This window comes from Bos taurus, chromosome 26 (genome assembly GCF_002263795.3).
Source record: "Bos taurus isolate L1 Dominette 01449 registration number 42190680 breed Hereford chromosome 26, ARS-UCD2.0, whole genome shotgun sequence".
Taxonomy (NCBI): domain Eukaryota; kingdom Metazoa; phylum Chordata; class Mammalia; order Artiodactyla; family Bovidae; genus Bos; species Bos taurus.
The window spans coordinates 45324589-45342245 of NC_037353.1; the positions used below are offsets into that span (position 1 = coordinate 45324589).

General features: G+C 47.4%; 2 protein-coding genes across 2 annotated transcripts in view; one reads left to right on the top strand and one right to left on the bottom strand.

The window, feature by feature from the left end:
• Positions 1–90: 90 nt before the first annotated feature.
• On the top strand, positions 91–16744 carry BCCIP (BRCA2 and CDKN1A interacting protein). The gene is given in 7 exon segments (NM_001046122.2): positions 91–243; positions 7524–7598; positions 8278–8358; positions 12051–12140; positions 13231–13418; positions 14813–14987; positions 16299–16744. Coding segments are annotated over 7 exon segments (921 nt in total). The 5' UTR covers positions 91–102; the 3' UTR covers positions 16470–16744.
• DHX32 (DEAH-box helicase 32 (putative)) overlaps positions 16536–17657 on the bottom strand; it is a 53532-nt gene continuing 52410 nt past the window's right edge. Inside the window, exon 12 of the mRNA NM_001101144.1 lies at positions 16536–17047. Coding sequence (NP_001094614.1) covers positions 16879–17047 — 169 coding nt within the window. The 3' untranslated portion in view covers positions 16536–16878. The remainder of the gene's footprint in view (positions 17048–17657) is intronic.

Genomic DNA, 17657 nt, shown 5'->3' on the forward strand with positions numbered 1-17657 from the left:
CGAGGGTCTTCGTGCCCTCCTACCCGCCCCACCTCGGCTTGAATGGGTGGATCCGGAAGGGCGGGCGCGCGGGGATTGCGCAGGCGCAGAGGCGCCGGTAACATGGCGTCCCGGCCGAAGCGGCGTGCTGTGAGCCGCGTGCCCCCGGCTCTGGGCGATGAGGAAGAGGAGGATGAAGTGGAGGAGCAGGACGAAGACGACAGTGACGAAGAAGAGGATGAAGAAGACGAAGTCGTCAATGAGGTGAGACGCCCGTGCGACCCCGGTTTACCTTCTGTCTGGGGGAAAAAAACATAAACTTTTTGACAACCAAAGCCGTGTGAATGGGTGAGCTGCCTGAAGTGGCGGCTTCCCGCTACCTGAGGGTCTTGAAACAGAACCTGGAGGTGAGGAAAGGCCCTCACACAGGCACCACGTCGGTCTTTGACACATCGCAGCCACAAAGGTGTTTTCAAAAGGCCTACCCAGGCCGGGGCGGCGGGGGGCCCTGGGCCCTCCTATCGCCTCACCACCCTCCTCGGTGACTGTGTTTAGTTCTCAGGCTGAAGCCACAAACCCTCCTGGGTCCTCAAGGCCCCGAATCCATCCACTGCCTTCCCCGCGGCCTCCGCGCCGGGGGTCCCGGTACCCGCCTACCTCAAGGCGGCCCAGTCGCGTTTCCCGGAGGCCCGCCTCCTCCTCCGCTGTTCGCGCCGCCTGTATAATTACTCCTGCTGTGATTTCCCTCCGTTGTTCAAGTCTCAGCTAAGTCGATGTATCTTCCCTTCAAACCAAGTCCTGGTGACACGTTCTCATAGAACTGGGTCCTACTATAGAGCCTGGCGCTAGGGATACTTAATGTTGTTCGTTAAAAAGCAGAGACGTTACTTTGCCAACAAAGCTCAGTCGGTAGAGAATCTGCCTGCAGTGCAGGCGACCTGGGTTCAGTCCCTGGGTCGGGAAGATCCCCTGGAGAAGGAAATGGCAACCCACTCCAGTATTCTTGCCTGGGGAATTCCATGGACAGAGAAGCCTGGTGGGCTGTAGTCCATGGGATGGCAAAGAGTTGGGCATTACTGAATGACTAACACTTTGTTTCAGAGACATTACTTTGCCAACAAAGGTTCGTCTAAAAAGCTATGGTTTTTCCAGTAGTCATGTATGGATGTGAGAGTTGGACTATGAAGAAAGCTGAGCGCGGATGAATTGATGCTTTTGAACTGTGGTGTTGGTGAACTGTGGTGCTGGAGAAGACCCTTGAGAGTTCCTTGGGCTGCAAGGAGATTCAACCAGTCCATCCTAAAGATCAGTCCTGGGTGTTCATTGGAAGGACTGATGCTGAAGCTCCTATATGTTGGCTATCTGATGTGAAGAACTGACTCACTGGAAAAGACCCTGATGCTGGGAAAGATTGAAGGCAGGAGGAGAAGGGGACGACAGAGGATGAGATGGTTGGATGGCATCACCGACTCAATGGACATGAGTTTGAGTGAGCTCTGGGAGTTGGTGATGGACAGGGAAGCCTGGCATGCTGCAGTCCATGGGATCTCAAAGAGTCAGACATGACTGAGCAACTGAACTGAATGTTTGTTGAATGAGTAATTAAGACTGAATGGTCCTTAAGACCCTAGAATGCCTAATAGGTACCCCAAACGTAACACGTCCAAAGCCAAAGTAGTAATTTATGTTCCTAGACTTTGCCGTGTCTGTAAATGTTTTCCAAAAACTGGGGTCCCTTCTTGGTGGGTGTCGAGCCTACAGACACAACCAAGCCCAAGATTGGAAGAAGGAACAATTTATTCTTGCAGCAAATAAGGAGAACACCGAGGATCTTTCCCAAAGCCGTATCTCTCCAAATAGCAAAACAGGGGTGGTTTTAAGTTGTCGTTGTTCAGTCACTAAGTCATGTCCAACTCTCTGCGACCCCATGGATTGCAGCATGATTCAGTGATGCTACCCAAGCATCCTGTCAGGTTGGTTTATTTTTCTCTCTCAGTTCTTGTCTCATCGCCAAGAAAAGTTTGGAATGATGGACTCAAGTGTTTAAAACAACAGAAAAGTTACAGCTCAGTTACAGCTCAAGCAGACAGATCTTTTATTAAATAGACACTCTCAAGACACGGGAGCAGGCCTACCCCAGTGGAGTTACCGTAATGATCCCTTTTGGTTTCCCTCTTTTTTTACTTCCCATCTCCTCCCTTTGGTTGTGCAGTGGGCAGAATAGGGCCTGAACCCACCACCAATCAAGAAATGGGGTGCAAATGGGCATACACTCAAGACCAATTGACAGTTGCATGACAACAGGCTCTGTTGTGCATCTCTTCCCATAATTAAGTCTGTTGTAATCACATGTATCTATGTGTAGAATATTTATGAACCCTTAATAGGCTCCTAGCTGCCTAAGGTTATTTTGAGGAAGCCACTGTGGTTGGTTTGTATCCACCCCATCCTGTGTCTAGGGTCCATCAGGAGTTGGAAAAGTCTCTGGTTATTTTGTATCATATCTGTGAGCTCCTCTAGGCACTTCTGGGATGGGGTTTAGAAATCAACCGGGATCCTTTTTGGCTGGGTATCCTTTTTGGCTGGGCCACCTTCCGCTGCTCATGCCTAACTTCTACCTAACAGTTTCATCCTCATCCTTCCTGCCGAACAATTTCAGTCTCCCCCTTCCCCTCTTGCCCCTGCATCAGGGTCTTTCCAGTGAGTTGGCTCTTCACATCAGGTGGCCAAAGTATTGGAGCTTTAACTTCATCATCAGTTATTCAATGAATATTCAGAGTTGATTTCCTTCAGGATTGAATTGTTTGATCTACCTGCAGTCCAGGGGACTCTCAAGAGTCTTCTCCAATACCACAATTCAAAAGCATCAATTCTTCGGTGCTCAGCCTTCTTTATGGTTCAACTCTCACATCCATACATAACTGGTGGAAAAATTATAGGTAGCTTTGACTATACAGACCTTTGACAGCATAGTGATGTCTCTGTTTTAATATGCTATCTAGGTTTGTCATAGGTTTCCTTCTAAGGAAGCAAGCATCTTCCAATTTGGTGGCTGTGGTTACTGTCTGCAGTGATTTGGGGGCCCAAGAAAATAAAAATCTGTCACTGTTTCCATTTTTTCCCCCTCTATTTGCCAAGAAGTGATTGGACTGGATGTCATGATCTTAGTTTTTTTTAATGTTGAGTTTAAGCTGGCTTTTTCACTCTCCTCTTTCACCCTCATCAAGAGGCTCTTCAGTTTCTTTTCACTTTCTGCCATTTCTGCATATCTGAGGTTGTTGATATTCTGACAGTCTTGATTCCAGCTTGTGAGTCATTCAACCTGGCCTTTCACATGCTGTACTCTTCATAGAAGTTTAATGAGTAAGGTGACAGTATACAGCCTTGACAAACCCTTTCCCAAATTTTGAACCAGCCTGTTGTTCCATGTCTGGTTCTAACTGTTGCTTCTTGACCAGCATACAGGTTTCTCAGAAGACAGGTAAGGTGGTCTGGTATTTCTATCTCTTTAAAAAGTTTCTACAGTTTGTTGTGATCCGTACAATCAAAGGCTTTAGCATAGTCAGTGAAGCAGAAGTAGATGTTTTTTGAGAATTCCCTTGCTTTGTCTATGCCATCGAATGTTGGCAATTTGATCTCTGGTTCCTCTTCTTTTTCTAAACCCAGCCTGTACATCTGGAAGTTCTCAGTTCATGAACTGCTGAAACCTAGCTTGAAGGATTTTGAGTGTAGTCTTGCTGGCATGTGAAATGAGCACAATTGTATGATAATTTGGACATTCTTTGACATTGCGATTGGAATGAACACTGACCTTTACCAGTCCTGTGGCCACTGCTGAGTTTTCCAAATTTGCTGACGTATTGAATGCGGCACTTTCACAGCATCGTCTTTCAGGATTTGAAATAGCTCAATTGTAATTCCATCACCTCCACTAGCTTTGTTCGTAGTGATGCTACCTACGTCTCACTTGACTTCACATTCTAGGACGTCTGTTTCTATGTGAGTGAGCACACCATTGTGGTTATCTGGGTCGTGAAGACCTTTTTTGTGTAGTTCTGTGTATTCTTGCCACCTCTTAGTCTCTTCTGCTCTGTTAGGTCCATACCTTTTCTGTCCTATTTCATGCCTGTCCTTGCATGAAACGTTCCCTTGATATCTCCAGTTTTCTTGACGAGATCTCTAATCTTTCCTATTCTGTTGTTTTCCTTAAGAAGGCTTTCTTATTTGTCCTTGCTAGTCTCTGAAACTCTGCATTCAGTTGGGATATCTCCTTTTCTCCATTTCCTTTCACTTCTTTTCTTAGCTATTTATAAAGCCTCCTCAGACAACCACTTTGCCTGCTTGCATTTCTTTTCCTTTGGGTTGGTTTTGGTCGCTGCTTCCTGTACAGTGTTGTGAACCCCCATCAATAGTTCTTCAGGCATTCTGTCTACCAGCTCTTATCCCTTGAATCTATTTGTCACCTCCACTGTATAATCATAAGGGATTTGATTTAAGTCATAGCTGAATGGCCTAGTGCTTTTCCTTTCTTTCTTCAATTTAAGCCTGAATTTTGCACTAAAGAGCCCATCATCTGAGCCACAGTCAGTTCCAAGTTTTGTTTTTGCTGACTATATAGAACTTCTCCATCTTTGGCTGCAAATAATATAATCAGTCTGATTTAGGTATTGACCATCTGGTGATGTCCATGTGTGGAGTTGTCTCTTGTGTTGTTGGAAGAGGGTGTTTACTGTGACCAACATGTTCTCCTGACAAAACTATGTTAGCCTTTGCTCTACTTCATTTTGTACTCTGAAGCCAAACCTGCTAGTTATTATCTCTTGACTTCCTACTTTTGCATTTCAATCTCCTATGATGAAAAGAACATTTTTTTTTTTAAGTTAAGGATACATGTATATTCATGAATGGGCTTAAGCAGAGGAGAATTAAGCATAACATTGAGGCAAAGGTTGATCAAGTCCCAGCTTTAGTTAATTGAAGTTGGAAGGGTCACCATCTTTATTCCATCCTCCACTTTGTGGGGACCTTAGTTCCTGCAGATCTCAAATATTATTAACTGGGACTTTTATCACTGCACTGTTTAATTACCTTTTCTCTGTTCCTTTGTATCCTTCAGATAATTAATTACTGAGACCTGTTTGAGGGCAAGCACTGTGGCCAGGCTTAGAATACAAAGTGGATGAGGCCAGAATGGCTTCTCTTATGTCAAGAAAGCCATTGCTGGTTCTTTTTCACCTGGCACCCCCTAACTTATCTGCTTTCATAAATGGTTCCCAAATTCACGAGCTGCTCAAGTTCAAAACCTGAAAGTTAAATTTAATTCCTCCGTTTTCCTCAAAATCTTGTTGGCTTTACCATCAGTAGCCAGACATTTCTCATCAGTGATTCTGTGCTGATCACAGGCCACTCTTCCACTGTCTCTTGCCTGGACTTCTGTAGTACGTTTTAACTGGCTACATTCTTGTAACCTCCAGTCTCTCCTCCATCCACAGCAGAGAGATCTTTAAAAAATATAGGTCTGGGGACTTTACTCACTGTCTCAGTTGAGACTCCATCCTTCCACTGCATGGGACCTGAGTTTGATCCCTGGTTGCAGAACTAAGATTTCCATGCTGCGTGGCATGGCCAGAAAAAAAAAAAAATGTAGCTCTATTCTCCCTTTCTTGCTCTGACTGCTCTGGTGGGTTCTCGTTTCATTTGTAAGAAAACCCAAAGTTCTAATGGTTATTGGACTGAGAGACAGCTGGTATGGAAGGATCAGAATAAGGAAGAGAGTGGTGGGGAGATGAACATGAGTGGGGGAAGTGTGGGTGCAGGGTGAGGACTGTGGTTATGGGGGGGGTATGTAATAACTCGTTACTGACTGGAGGATTTTTGCAGAAACTAACATCTGTGGCTTGCAGTTTATGTAAGTGAATATTGAAACGTCTTCAGTCAATGTTTAGGTAACAAAAGATGTGTTAATATATCTCTGGCCAATAATGTGATAAAGCTCCATGGAACAGAGCTTTCCCTACAAAACAGTTCTGCTCTTTGGCCCCTTCGTTGAACGTGGTCTCATCGTTTTTTATTTAGCACTTTTAACTGGCTGTTTAGCTAACTTTGGGTTGTAGAAATCAGTGCTTGCGTTAACAAGGGTAATCAGACTACCAGTGACTGCAAATTCGTGTAGTAACCACCACTGACTAGGGTGTGAGAAACAGGCACGTGCGTGTAGTGTTGGTGGGGTTGGTGGGGGGCAGTTGGACAAAATCAAAGCTTAAAATATGTGAATCCTCTGATTCAGCGATACTGCTGGTAATTTACCCTCCAGCAATAATAGTAATACTAATAAGGCATGATTTAGGATCCTCAAAGGCTGATCTTATTTAGCACTTAGAAGCCTTTGAGGTTTTGGTTTTGGAGTGAAGTAATCCTTTCGTTTATTTATGGAATATTTCAGTGGCGTTGCTTCTTAGAGTCTGCTGCTTCATGGTGCGAGATCCGTTTGCCTAGCTACACAGACCTTCTGGTTACTTGTACTCAGCATGTTTCTTCCTGCCTCAGGGCCTTAGTGCGTGCTGTTCCCTGTGCCTGGAATTCTCTTTGCTAGTCCTTAGTTCCCAGCTCAAGTGTCACTTCTCTAAGGGAAGCCTTTCCTGAATTTCTGACTCCTATTACCTAAGCTCTTATAGCCCCATTCACCTATTTGTAGCCTACAAAGGTGTGATCTTCTGTTTATTTCCATGACTATTTCCTTAATGAAGTCGCTCAGTCATGTCCGAATCTTTGCGGCCCCATGGACTGTAGCCTACCAGGTTCCTCCGTCCATGGGATTTTCCAGGCAAGGGTACTGGAGTGGGCTGCCATTTCCTTCTCCAGGGGATCTTCCCGACCCAGGAATCAAACCTGGGTCTCCCGCACTGTAGACAGACGCTTTACCGTCTGAGCCACCAAGGAAGCCCATTTCCTTAATGTCTGTGTTCCCGCCTAAACTGTAAGCTCCACGAGGGTGTGATCCTTCATGTCTGCTTTTCATCCTGAGTGCCTGTCACGGTGCTTGGTGCAGAGTGGAACTCAGTAAACATTTGCCCAGTGAATGAAGCCTGGCCTTGTATCCATGGGCTAAATCAAGCTCCAGGCAATGCCAGGGACTTTTGGAGTGTTTTTTCTTTGTTCACACTTAGTGCAGTCAGGTAAGAGTTTCTCCTTTGCTTTATTCAGAACAGACTTTCTCTGCATTAAATCCAGGTCACTCGGAGCACTCTGTTCTCCAGCTTTGGTTTCAGATGAGATGGTGTGAAGGTGCTCTGTTGTCTGTGCAGATGGCAGTCTTGGCGATGTTTGCTTTTTATTTTGAAGCCTAGACAGTTGTAGTTCTTTTGGTAACATTTTCTTCTTTTCCTCCTTTCGCTGGCATGTTCTGTAGATGGAGATAGAGCCAAAAAGAATGGGGGAGGGGGGAAAGATGGGTGGAGGGAAAAGAAAAATGGGCAAATGGAAAATAATGCCTGAATTGTCTTAGTGAGTTATGTATGATGACTTACTTTGTGTGTCATTTACAGGAAGTGAATATTGAATTTGAAGCTTATTCTATCTCAGATAACGATTATGATGGAATTAAGAAGTTACTACAGCAGGTATGGTCTTTTATTCCTTGCACGTGACTCTGCTCTTCTAAGAAATTCCAGGCCATTCAATATAAGTTCTGTCAGATTTCAGTTTTACTCTTTTAGAATTCCCATTCCTGCCTGCCTTCCTTGCCTGGAGGGAAGATTGCTCTTTTCCTTTTCCAGGGCTTGCTCCCCTATTTGAGCCTCTGCTCCTAGACCTCTTCCTCTGATGAACATATCTAAGTGTTCTGTGTCCTCAAGTGCCCTCCCTGTCCTCTTTTTATTACTTGTGCTGTTATTCACTTTTTCTCTAATTCATTTCTCAACTTCTGGGGGTTGGAGGAATTCTCGCGTAATCCCCCATTTCACTGCTCCGCCATCTGGTGTCACAAGCAGCACAGGGCTCGGCTCTCTACCGTCAGAGCCTCCAGGATCTGTGGCCTGATGCCCCCCTCCCCTCTCTTCTCCCTATTCTGACCCTCCCAGCACCTCCTGAATTACCACCGACTGCCTCTTCTTATAGCTCTGTGCCTTGACTTCTTTGATTTTCTTTGGCTTTTTCTTTCCTTTTGGGTTGCTTTTCTGGGTCATCTTCCTGGTCAGGTCATTTGAAATTTCACTATTTTTATTTGCATATGGAAATGAGAAGTTTTATTAGAAATGATTCTTCGATTTTAATTTAAAATTGATTTTTTTCCTCTCTTAGCTTTTTCTAAAAGCCCCTGTGAACACTGCAGAACTCACAAATCTCTTGATTCAACAGAACCATATCGGGAGTGTGATTAAGGTGAGCAGGACAGTGGTGTTTATTCTGATTAAATTAGCTCTGTATCCTAAGTTCCTTCTGATTTACATCACACAGGCCAGAAACTCAGATTGGAAAGTATTACTGGCTAGCAGGCCATCTCGGCAATCCAGGGTTATTAAATGCAGCGATCCAGGCAGTGGCAGTGGGTGGTAGGGAGACACGGAGGCTGATTCAGAAGAGACTGGGGAGGTGAGATGCGACCGGGCTTAGTGAGTGACCGGGTCTGGGAGAGGGGAAAGGAGTCGAAGAGGATTCTGCGGGGGCTGTCTGGAGAACCACAGTCCAAGCGTGGAGGAGGATCAGGTCAGGAAGGGAACATGACTGGGTTTGTATGTCTTGGTTTGATTTGCGTGTGATACATGCAAGTGAGCAGTGGGGCAGCAGCTGGAGTGTGGGGTGTTTTCAGCAGATAAACGGTCACTGACATCACAGGAGGGGTTGAGATTGCTCAGGGAGGGCAGGGACGGACTCTGGCTGCACCAGCGGTAGCTGAGTGAGTGAACTGAGTGGCAGAGCCTGCAAGGAGGCTCTGGAGTGACAGAAGCGGGAAGGGGGGAAGCTCTGAGTGGCATCATGCAAAGCAAGGGGTGGTGTTTGGAGGAGGAGGCGCAGGCCGGGCCAAGTCCTGCCTCTGCTGCATCCTCCGCTGGCTCCGTCACCTCTGCGGCCTGACAGGCTGCCCTGCAGCCTAGTGTCTGAGGACAGAACAGTTCTGCTTGGTTCATGGAGCTGTACTTGGAACAGAGCTCCGTGAGGCCGGCTCCTGTTTGCTTCAGTCGCAGTAGCTGGAGAGGCTCCAGCGGGGCTGGAGGATTTTCTTGCACGGTGGCTCACTCCCTTGACTCCACTGGGAGCCCATCGGGGACTGTGGGCCTCCCTACCCGAGAGAGCCAGGTGGAAGTGCAGAGCACCGTGGTACCGAGTCGTTTCCAGCATCTGCTTGAGGAGCAGATGTGAAGGTCCGTGCAGGTTCAAGGGGAGGGCACACAGACCCCCCTCAGTGGGAGGAGTGTCTAGGTCAGTGTCAGACGAGAATGTGGGATCGGACAAGGGATGGGGACCACCTGTGGACGGCAGTCTGCCCGGTGACCTCACGTATGTCCACGAGGCGCTCTGTCCGTGCGGGGTGCTGGTGTTCCTTCAGAGCGGTGGGTGCACAGGGTAAGGTGTGTACAGCCGGGTCTGGTACCGGCGTGGGCTCTGTGCGTGTAGCCGTCTGCATGAAGTCTTTTTTACATCCCCTGCATCTGTCGTCTAGCTTACTATAAAAAAGCAAAACAGCTCCACCCCAGTCTAAGGCTCCACTCTAACGTCATCAGTGTCGGCCGCCTCACTTTGTTTTCAAAGCCAAAATTCTTGAAAAAGATTCTGCATTCAATTTCCACCTCCTCTCCTCCTGAACACCAAACACCTCCATCTGGCTTTTACCCCCAACTCTCCTGACGTCCTCAAACTGATGGGGTCACTAGTATCTTTGCACAGCAGACACTTTGCAGACCTGCAGCCAGCATGCAGAACCTCTGGTGTGCAGTCAGGAGAATGAAAGGAGTGACGCCCTGGAGGCTTCCTCTCACGGGCTCGGTGGGGAGAAGCAGGCCGCCTGCCCTGGCAGCAGGTAGACATGAGCTCTCGCTGACAAGTATCCTGAGACCCGAGGGACACCAGTGAGAAGCGGTCACTTTTATTTTTGACAAAGTTTATTCTCTGGTTGGGGGATTCATCCTTTAATTGAAATTACACAAATAAATCTAAAGTACAGTCATGGCTTTCTTGGCTCCCACAGAGACACCTGAGGTGTCCCAGGGACCAGACTTCTCCTTCCCAGCACAGGGGCTGCCAGAACTTCCTGCACCCTGTGGAAGTGGGGGATTTGGACTGTTCGAGAGAAGGCATTTTTGAGGGTCGTGGAGGGAAGGGGAATGCTGTGCAGACTGCACATGCTTGCTTAGCTGGAGACTCGGGGCCCAAGAGGTTCGGGAGAGGTAAGGGGTGGGCTGGGAGGAGGCTGGACTCGGGTCAGGCAGGGCGGCTCCTGCGGGGAGGCGGGTGGTGGTGGACGAGGCTGGGCTGTGGTGACCAGCAGGCCCCGTGCTGCTGCCTGGATGCCTGATGGGCTGTCCAGGAGGAGGGCTGAGCATGTTCCAGAGCGCTTGTTGCTTTTCGAGGAAGCATTTGGCGGGCTTCGCCCTGAGGGAGCCTTTTTCACACTCCCTGCCCTTGGCCTAGAGGTACCAGCAGGCTTCGTCACAGTGGCTGGGGGTCCACCGTCTGCTGTTGCTCTCAGGGGGCCTGGGCGGGTCGACACAGCACGTTTCCCTCTGCTGCTTTCCCCTCTCCTCCGAGAGCAGGCGTGCCCTTGGCCTCTCACCGGGACTGGTGGTCTCTCCTGAGCCGCCTTCTCATTTTCTCCTTCGCACCTTCTTATTTTGTTGAGCCTATCACTGACTCGATGGACATGAGTCTCAGTGAACTCTGGGAGTTGGTGATGGACAGGGAGGCCTGGCGTGCTGCGATTCATGGGGTCGCAAAGAGTCGGACACGACTGAGCGACTGATGTGCTCTGAAGGCTTCCCTCATCTTGGCACATCATTCGTTTGGGTGACCTAGGCCTTAGCGGCCTTGCCTGAGCCACCCTACCCTTCTGTGTTCAGTAGGTGTGTTTTGTTGTAGAGCCTGGTCGCCCCCTTGCCTGAGGTCCCCTTAGTGGCATGGTCAGCTCAGATCCAGGAGCCATGCCCCCTCATCCTCCCCAGGTGCCAGGCCCCCCTGCAGCTCTGTCTGCTTTGACTTGGCCCCTGCAGGCAGTTCCACTCTGCTCTCTGTTCCTGCTGAGGCCCTGGCCACAGGAGGCGCCCTGGCACCACCAACTGCTCCTGTGCCTGGCTGAGCGGCGGTGCTGGGACCCCTTCCCGCAGAAGAAGTTCAGGGACACTGTCCTTAGGGGGAAGAGCAGCAGCCTCATTTAATTCATTCAGCACATCTTCCCCGAGGACTTAGTCTGTGCCAAACTCTGTGCTGGGGACTGGGGAAGCTGTGGGAGGAGTTTACAGCTTGGATGAGCGGACAAGCAGCAGGTGAAGCGAAGTGTGGCCGATGCATTGAGTAGAGCCGAAGCAGGAGGTCAAAATGTGAAAGGGTAGGGTGGCTCAGGAATCATGTACTCCACTCTTGTGCTGCTTTTGCAGTTTCTCGTTTCCCCTCTCGCCCTCTTCTCCTCTCCTGCCCGTGCGCTGAGGCATTGTTCATCGTCACCTGTGGTCATGACTGGCCAGTGCTCTGAAGCATTGGTTTTAGGTGAGACAGTGTTGTGGACGCACAGACAAGCCTGGGTGGCCTCCAGCGTCACTTAGGAAACAGACGAAAATGGTTTCCTTAATGAGGGCTTATCTGTTCTGGACTTACAGTACACTGAGAAGAACGTCTTAAGAGTCAAAAAAGGTATTGAGAGCAGAAAGAGATCACCCAGCCTGTAAGAAGAGGACAGAGTCAGGGAGGTGAAGTGATGGGAACAAGGCTGCACAGGTTTAGTCCATGAGGCTTTGCTAAGGCATGACAGGAAAACAGTTTTCATTTGAAATGTGAAAAGATAAATGCCGCCCAGATTCCAGGACTTTGTACTGCACTTCTCAACCAAAGGTAAAATGAGTATTTTTTTTTTTTTTTGGAAACAGCAAACGGATGTTTCAGAAGACAGTGATGACGAAGTGGATGAAGATGAGATTTTTGGTTTCATAAGTCTTTTAAATTTAACTGAAAGAAAGGTTGGTTTCATTGGGTGGCCATTAGAGTGGTTATTCCTTAGGCCAGAACCTACAAAGTTAATTCTATTTAATCCTTGATGAAGGTGTGTTTTATATCAGACAAAGATACTAGATGTGCTCTTGTGAAATCTTACTGTAATCCTTTTTTCAATATGAAGGTATTTTTGTTTCTCTTTAATAATCTGTATCCAGTTAAAGTCATTTACTTCCTGTGGTATAGAGAACTGTCCTCCGAGTTTTGAAGAATGAGTTTTCTGATGTCGGTGTGGACACAGTTGTTTTTGCTGTCTCTACAGCTGTTTTGATTCTGAGTCTTCACTGCTTCCTGAAATTGAGGACACTCATATTTATTTGTATTTTCATTCATTTTTGACTCATTGATGGGTTCTAGTTAAAAAAAAAAAACAAAAAAAAACCAGGGGGTTTACCCTGCTTAGAATAAGATGCAGGCTACACTTTATCTTAATTTTTAAGTGAACTTTTCAGATACTTTCATCTTATGAGACAGACTAGAGTTTCTATCCCAGTATGTCTGAGTTAGTATGACCTTCTCTGACCACTGAGTATGGACTAGTAAATAACCAGGTGTAGTTACTTTTGAAAAATAATCAACACTGAAGACTTGTAAAGTGAAAGTCGCTCAGTTGTGTCTGAGTTGTGTCTTTTTACGACCCCATGGACTGTACAGTCTGTGGAATTCTCCAGGCCAGAATCCTGGAGTGGGTAGCCTTTCCCTTCTCCAGGGGATCTTCCCAACCCAGGGATCAGACCCAGGTCTCTCACATTGCAGGCAGATTCTTTACCAGCTGAGCCACAAGGGAAGCCCAAGAATACTGGAGTGGGTAGCCTATCCCTTCTCCAGGGGATCTTCCCGACCCAGGAATTGAACCGGGGTCTCCTGCATTGCAGGCAGATTGTTTGCCAACTGAGCTGTCAGGGAAACCCGAAGATTTGTAAGGTTTTTTTTAAAGGCTTTGGCAGGAAACCACACTTATCTATAAGATACTAAAAAGTAATAGCTCTCACTTTTATGTTTTCTCCTGTGGGTGATGGCCTGTGGTAAAGAGTGAGCCTTCTCTCTGCTTTCTAGGGTACCCCTTGTGCTGAGCAAATTAAGGAGCTGATTCTGCGCCTCTGTGAGAAGAACTGTGAGAAGAGCATGGTTGAGCAGCTGGACAGGCTTTTCAACGACACCGCCAGGCCTGTGGGCTTTCTGCTGAGCGAGAGATTCATTAACGTTCCCCCACAGATCGCACTGCCCATGCACCAGCAGCTCCAGTAAGAGACTGGAGAACGCCTTTCAACAGGCTTTCCCCCAAGTAGATTCAGAAATGTGACTCCAGTGGAATACATTGGTTTAAGCACGTGTGTGGGGAGTGCCTGAGATGTATGCGTTACTAATAGTAGGCTTTTTAATAGTTTTAATTCCTTAGGACTGTTGTGACAATAGTCTTAATAATCATAAGTATTTAAATGGTATAAAAATAAGAGTTTCATATACACTTTAATGCCCATTTGACGGAAGTTTTTCACCTGCTTCATAGATAGGATTTCTGTTACACGAATGAAATGTAAATAATTACAATAACAAAACAGTAAATTTCCTAAATTCCATTGGGATATTCTGTGACGAATGAAACCATGGCCCTGATACTGCCTCTCGGGCTTCTCAGGGTTTGTTATTGTTTTGCTTTAATGCAGGAGCTTTAGGTTTACAAGGATCTTTTAAATGTACAGAGAGATAGGAATTGATATTGCCTGTGCTTTGACATAGAGGAGGATGAAATTACAGATGGACACCCAGGCTTTACAGAGTATTATTTCTCAGAGGTAGGGTACATCTTTGTGATTTCCCTGGAAATAGTTGGTGCGAATGTGACTAACGTTTGAAGCCTTTTGGTCTCCCATTTTTCCTTTATACAATTGCTTTTTAGTTTCGCTCTTTGTCCCTTGCCCCCGCCCCTTAGCTGCTGCTCATACTGTACTTGCGGAGCCTGCCTGTTTGTTCTGACTTGTCTTTTTTCTGATCCGCTGGAGCTCATGTTTGTTTGATTTCATAGGATCAGCTTTCTCCTGCTCCTGTGCAAGAAAGCCGATGTGGGTTGTTTTGAGTTTCTTAACATTTTTGTTCAGCCAGATATATGGGGTTATGTATGATTTAAAGGAAGGAAGGAAAGAGTTAAGGTTTCATGGCTGTCTCATTGACGTGGTAGTTCAGGGCATCTGTCTGGCCATTTCTGGCAGGCCAGAAATAAGTCCCAGGTGCCAGTGAATGGAGACTGTAGAGGTCACCTGCTCTGATGGCATCGGTCATGGCCGTGTACCCTTGTGTGTTTCAGTTAAATGTTTTAGAAAATCCAGATTCTTAGGTATTTTTAACAGAGCAGTGATGTTGTGTGAACTCGAGACTCATCTGTTAAGTTGCTGTGTATCTACAACTCAGAGCATTAATCTGTGAGTCACCATACCATTTATCATAAAAGGCGCTGCCATAATCAACTGAAGTGCCTCTGGCTGCTTTAGAAGCGTCCAGATCTAACGTCTGTCTGTTAAGCCTGTGTCACCACAGAACTCCTTGAAGAGGTCTCAGTGGTTTTCTCTGTGCGCTGGTTTGTCCACGGATCTTGTCTGACCCAGCAGGCAAACCTTGTGTCTGTGTTTGTACCTTGTAGGAAAGAACTAGCAGAGGCGCACAGAGCTAACAAGCCGTGTGGGAAGTGTTACTTCTACCTTCTGATCAGCAAGACGTTTGTGGAAGCAGGAAAAAGCAATTCCAAAAAGAAACGGAGCAACCAAAAGAAAGACGAGTTAATGTTTGCAAATGCGGAAGAAGAATTTTTCTACGAGGTAAGACTGTCCTGTTCCATCTCTCTGTTTAAATGTAAATAAGGATTTTCTTAATAATAATCAGGATTTCTTGCTCTCTCACTTTATGCCAAAGTTCAGGTGTGGCCATTCTGTTTTTAAACCTCCGTACCTACAGTGCCTCGGAGCCAATAACCGAGCGGGGAGGAGGTGATTACCGAGCCGATCACGCTGATGGTTGGGCATTTACAGTGTGCTTACTATGAGGTCTTCGTTCTCCCAGCGCTCAGAGACGTGGGCGTTACCCTGGTGCACAGGTGGGGCCGTGGAGCCACTGCCTGGTGGGTGTGGAAGGCGGGGTGGGCCCTGCGCCCCTGCTGCTGGCTCCCATGCTGCCCTGTGCCCTGGGACCTAGAGGCCGTGCCCCTGGTGGGACTCTCCCTGTAAGCTTGTGCCCGTGACAACAGATGCCAGAGCGCATACTTCTCATGCTGCCTGCCTCTCAAAAATGTTAAGTCTCTGAGGAGGACCCATTTTCCTGGATTGGATGATATGACTTATTTTAAAAGGCACCCACTGAAGACAAAAGCACTATAGATTCAGCTCTGTCCTTGTTTTTCAGGAAGTAAGTGAAAATTGTTTAAAATGTGTACCTCAGCACTTGAGGTGGACCGTGTCAGGGACAAATGTGTGGGTGTTTTAAGATGGGTTGGTCACACAGACTTACTGTCCTCACATGAAGCTTTATGCCAAGGAAGCAGCTGGGACAGTGCTAAGACTAGCCTCACGGTTCTTCTCATTAACTGTCAAATGTTATGAGTCTTAATTTCACTTGTGTATCCCAAGATTATTGAGAATCAAATGGGCTTGTGAATATGAATGACTTCAGAATTATAAAGGTGAAAGAAGGTGAAAGTGAGTCACTCAGTTGTGTCCGACTCTATGCGACCCCATGGTGTAGCCCTCCAGACTCCTCTGTCCATGGGGTTTTCCGGGCAAGAATTCTGGAGTGGGTTGCCATTCCCTTTTCCAGGGGATCTTCCCAACCCAGGAATCGAACCCAAGTCGCCTACACTGCAGGCAGATTCTTTACCCTCTGAGCCACGAGGGAAGCCAGGGTACTATCACTCAGCTGCTCGTTCACCTCTTAGAAGTGGGACGCGTCTGCTTCCTCACGCAGGTTAGAAGCCGCCTTGGGGAGCGCTCTGTAACGTCTGCCTGACTGGCCCATTTGAGCTTCGTTTTAACTGTCAGCCTTATTACGTTTGCCACACTATTGTACTTCTTGTTATTGATTAAATGAGCTTTGCCTTCAGCTTGTGTGACTTTTAAATTTATGGTTCTTTGGTTTAGAAGGCAATCCTGAAGTTCAACTACTCAGTGCAGGAGGAGAGCGACACGTGTCTGGGAGGCCGATGGTCCTTTGATGACGTACCGATGAAGCCCCTGCGAACTGTGATGTTAATTCCAGGCGACAAAATGAGTGAAATCATGGAGAAACTGAAAGAACATCTGTCTGTCTAACCCATCTCCCATGGACCGTGGTAGGCTGGCTTCTGCACAGGTACCAGAAGACTTGTGGAGGCTTACTGAAAAACTCATGACTTTATTCAGATGAAGGTCCTCTACAAAAAGTAGGGTTCTGTCACCCGAGTCTGCGACACATTTACAAAATATCTTTGCTTTTTTAAAATTTTGGTCAAATTAAGAACGGTTGATTAAAACTTTTCCAGTAAGAAGAAAAACATGGGGTAGTAACTTAAAGAACTCAATAAAAACTTCTATTTTTAGTTTTTAAATAACACACAGAGCGTTCTTCCTCTCAGGACCCCATGTGGGCTGTGGCGCCTCGTCCGCGCTGCCCTGCTGGCCGGCCGCCGCGCCGCCTTTGGGGCGGGTATTGCACATCAGGCGTCGTGGACGCTCCGCAGCGTCACTGCACACTGCATCTCTGTTCAGTAGTTTCAGGGCACTTGTCGCACATCTGCTCCTTTTTCGATGTTGAAATAGGGGATAGGTGATCCATGACCTGCTGTAGAATATCCTTACTTTCACTGGGAGGCAGATTACTGAAATAGTATTGTGGTGCCAGTTGCATAAATCTGTTTAAAACAAAACATTATTAGTGGGGAGAGATTACCAAACAAACATGATTGGACCCTTCCCAGGCCTGGAGAGTCTGCCTCCAGAGTCTTGATTAGTCTGAACTTCTCAGCGGCTCCGTCTGCCTTTGTAGGATGAGTACTTTGTGGTTCTCGGAGGACCAACACGGCTGCCTTTCTAGGAGAAGCTGGGTTCTGTCACTCTGACCACCGGGGAGACTGGTATTTCCCCCAAGGCCTTCACAGCTCTGCAGCAGGTCAGATGGGGTGCTCGGGAGAACTCTGGGTGTGGGAGAGGGAGTGTGTTTGCATCTCTTACTAACAGCACACTTTCCAGCTGCTGCAGCTGGACACACCTGTAGTTGCTCTGGCTCCTGCCTGGAAAGATCAGCTGCCCGAGCGTGAGTGGCGTCTTCCCAGTGGGCCTGCACCTGCGGCGGCTGTGAGACCGTCCATCCTCACCACTCTCCCTACAGGCGTTCACTGTGCAGCCAGCGATCTTCCCGACGGAAGACGTTACTCTGGCTTAAAACCCTCCGACTGCCTTATACCGTACTTAGGATCAACTCCAAACTCTCTCTGTGGTCTGTAAGCCCTCCGCCTCTTGTAC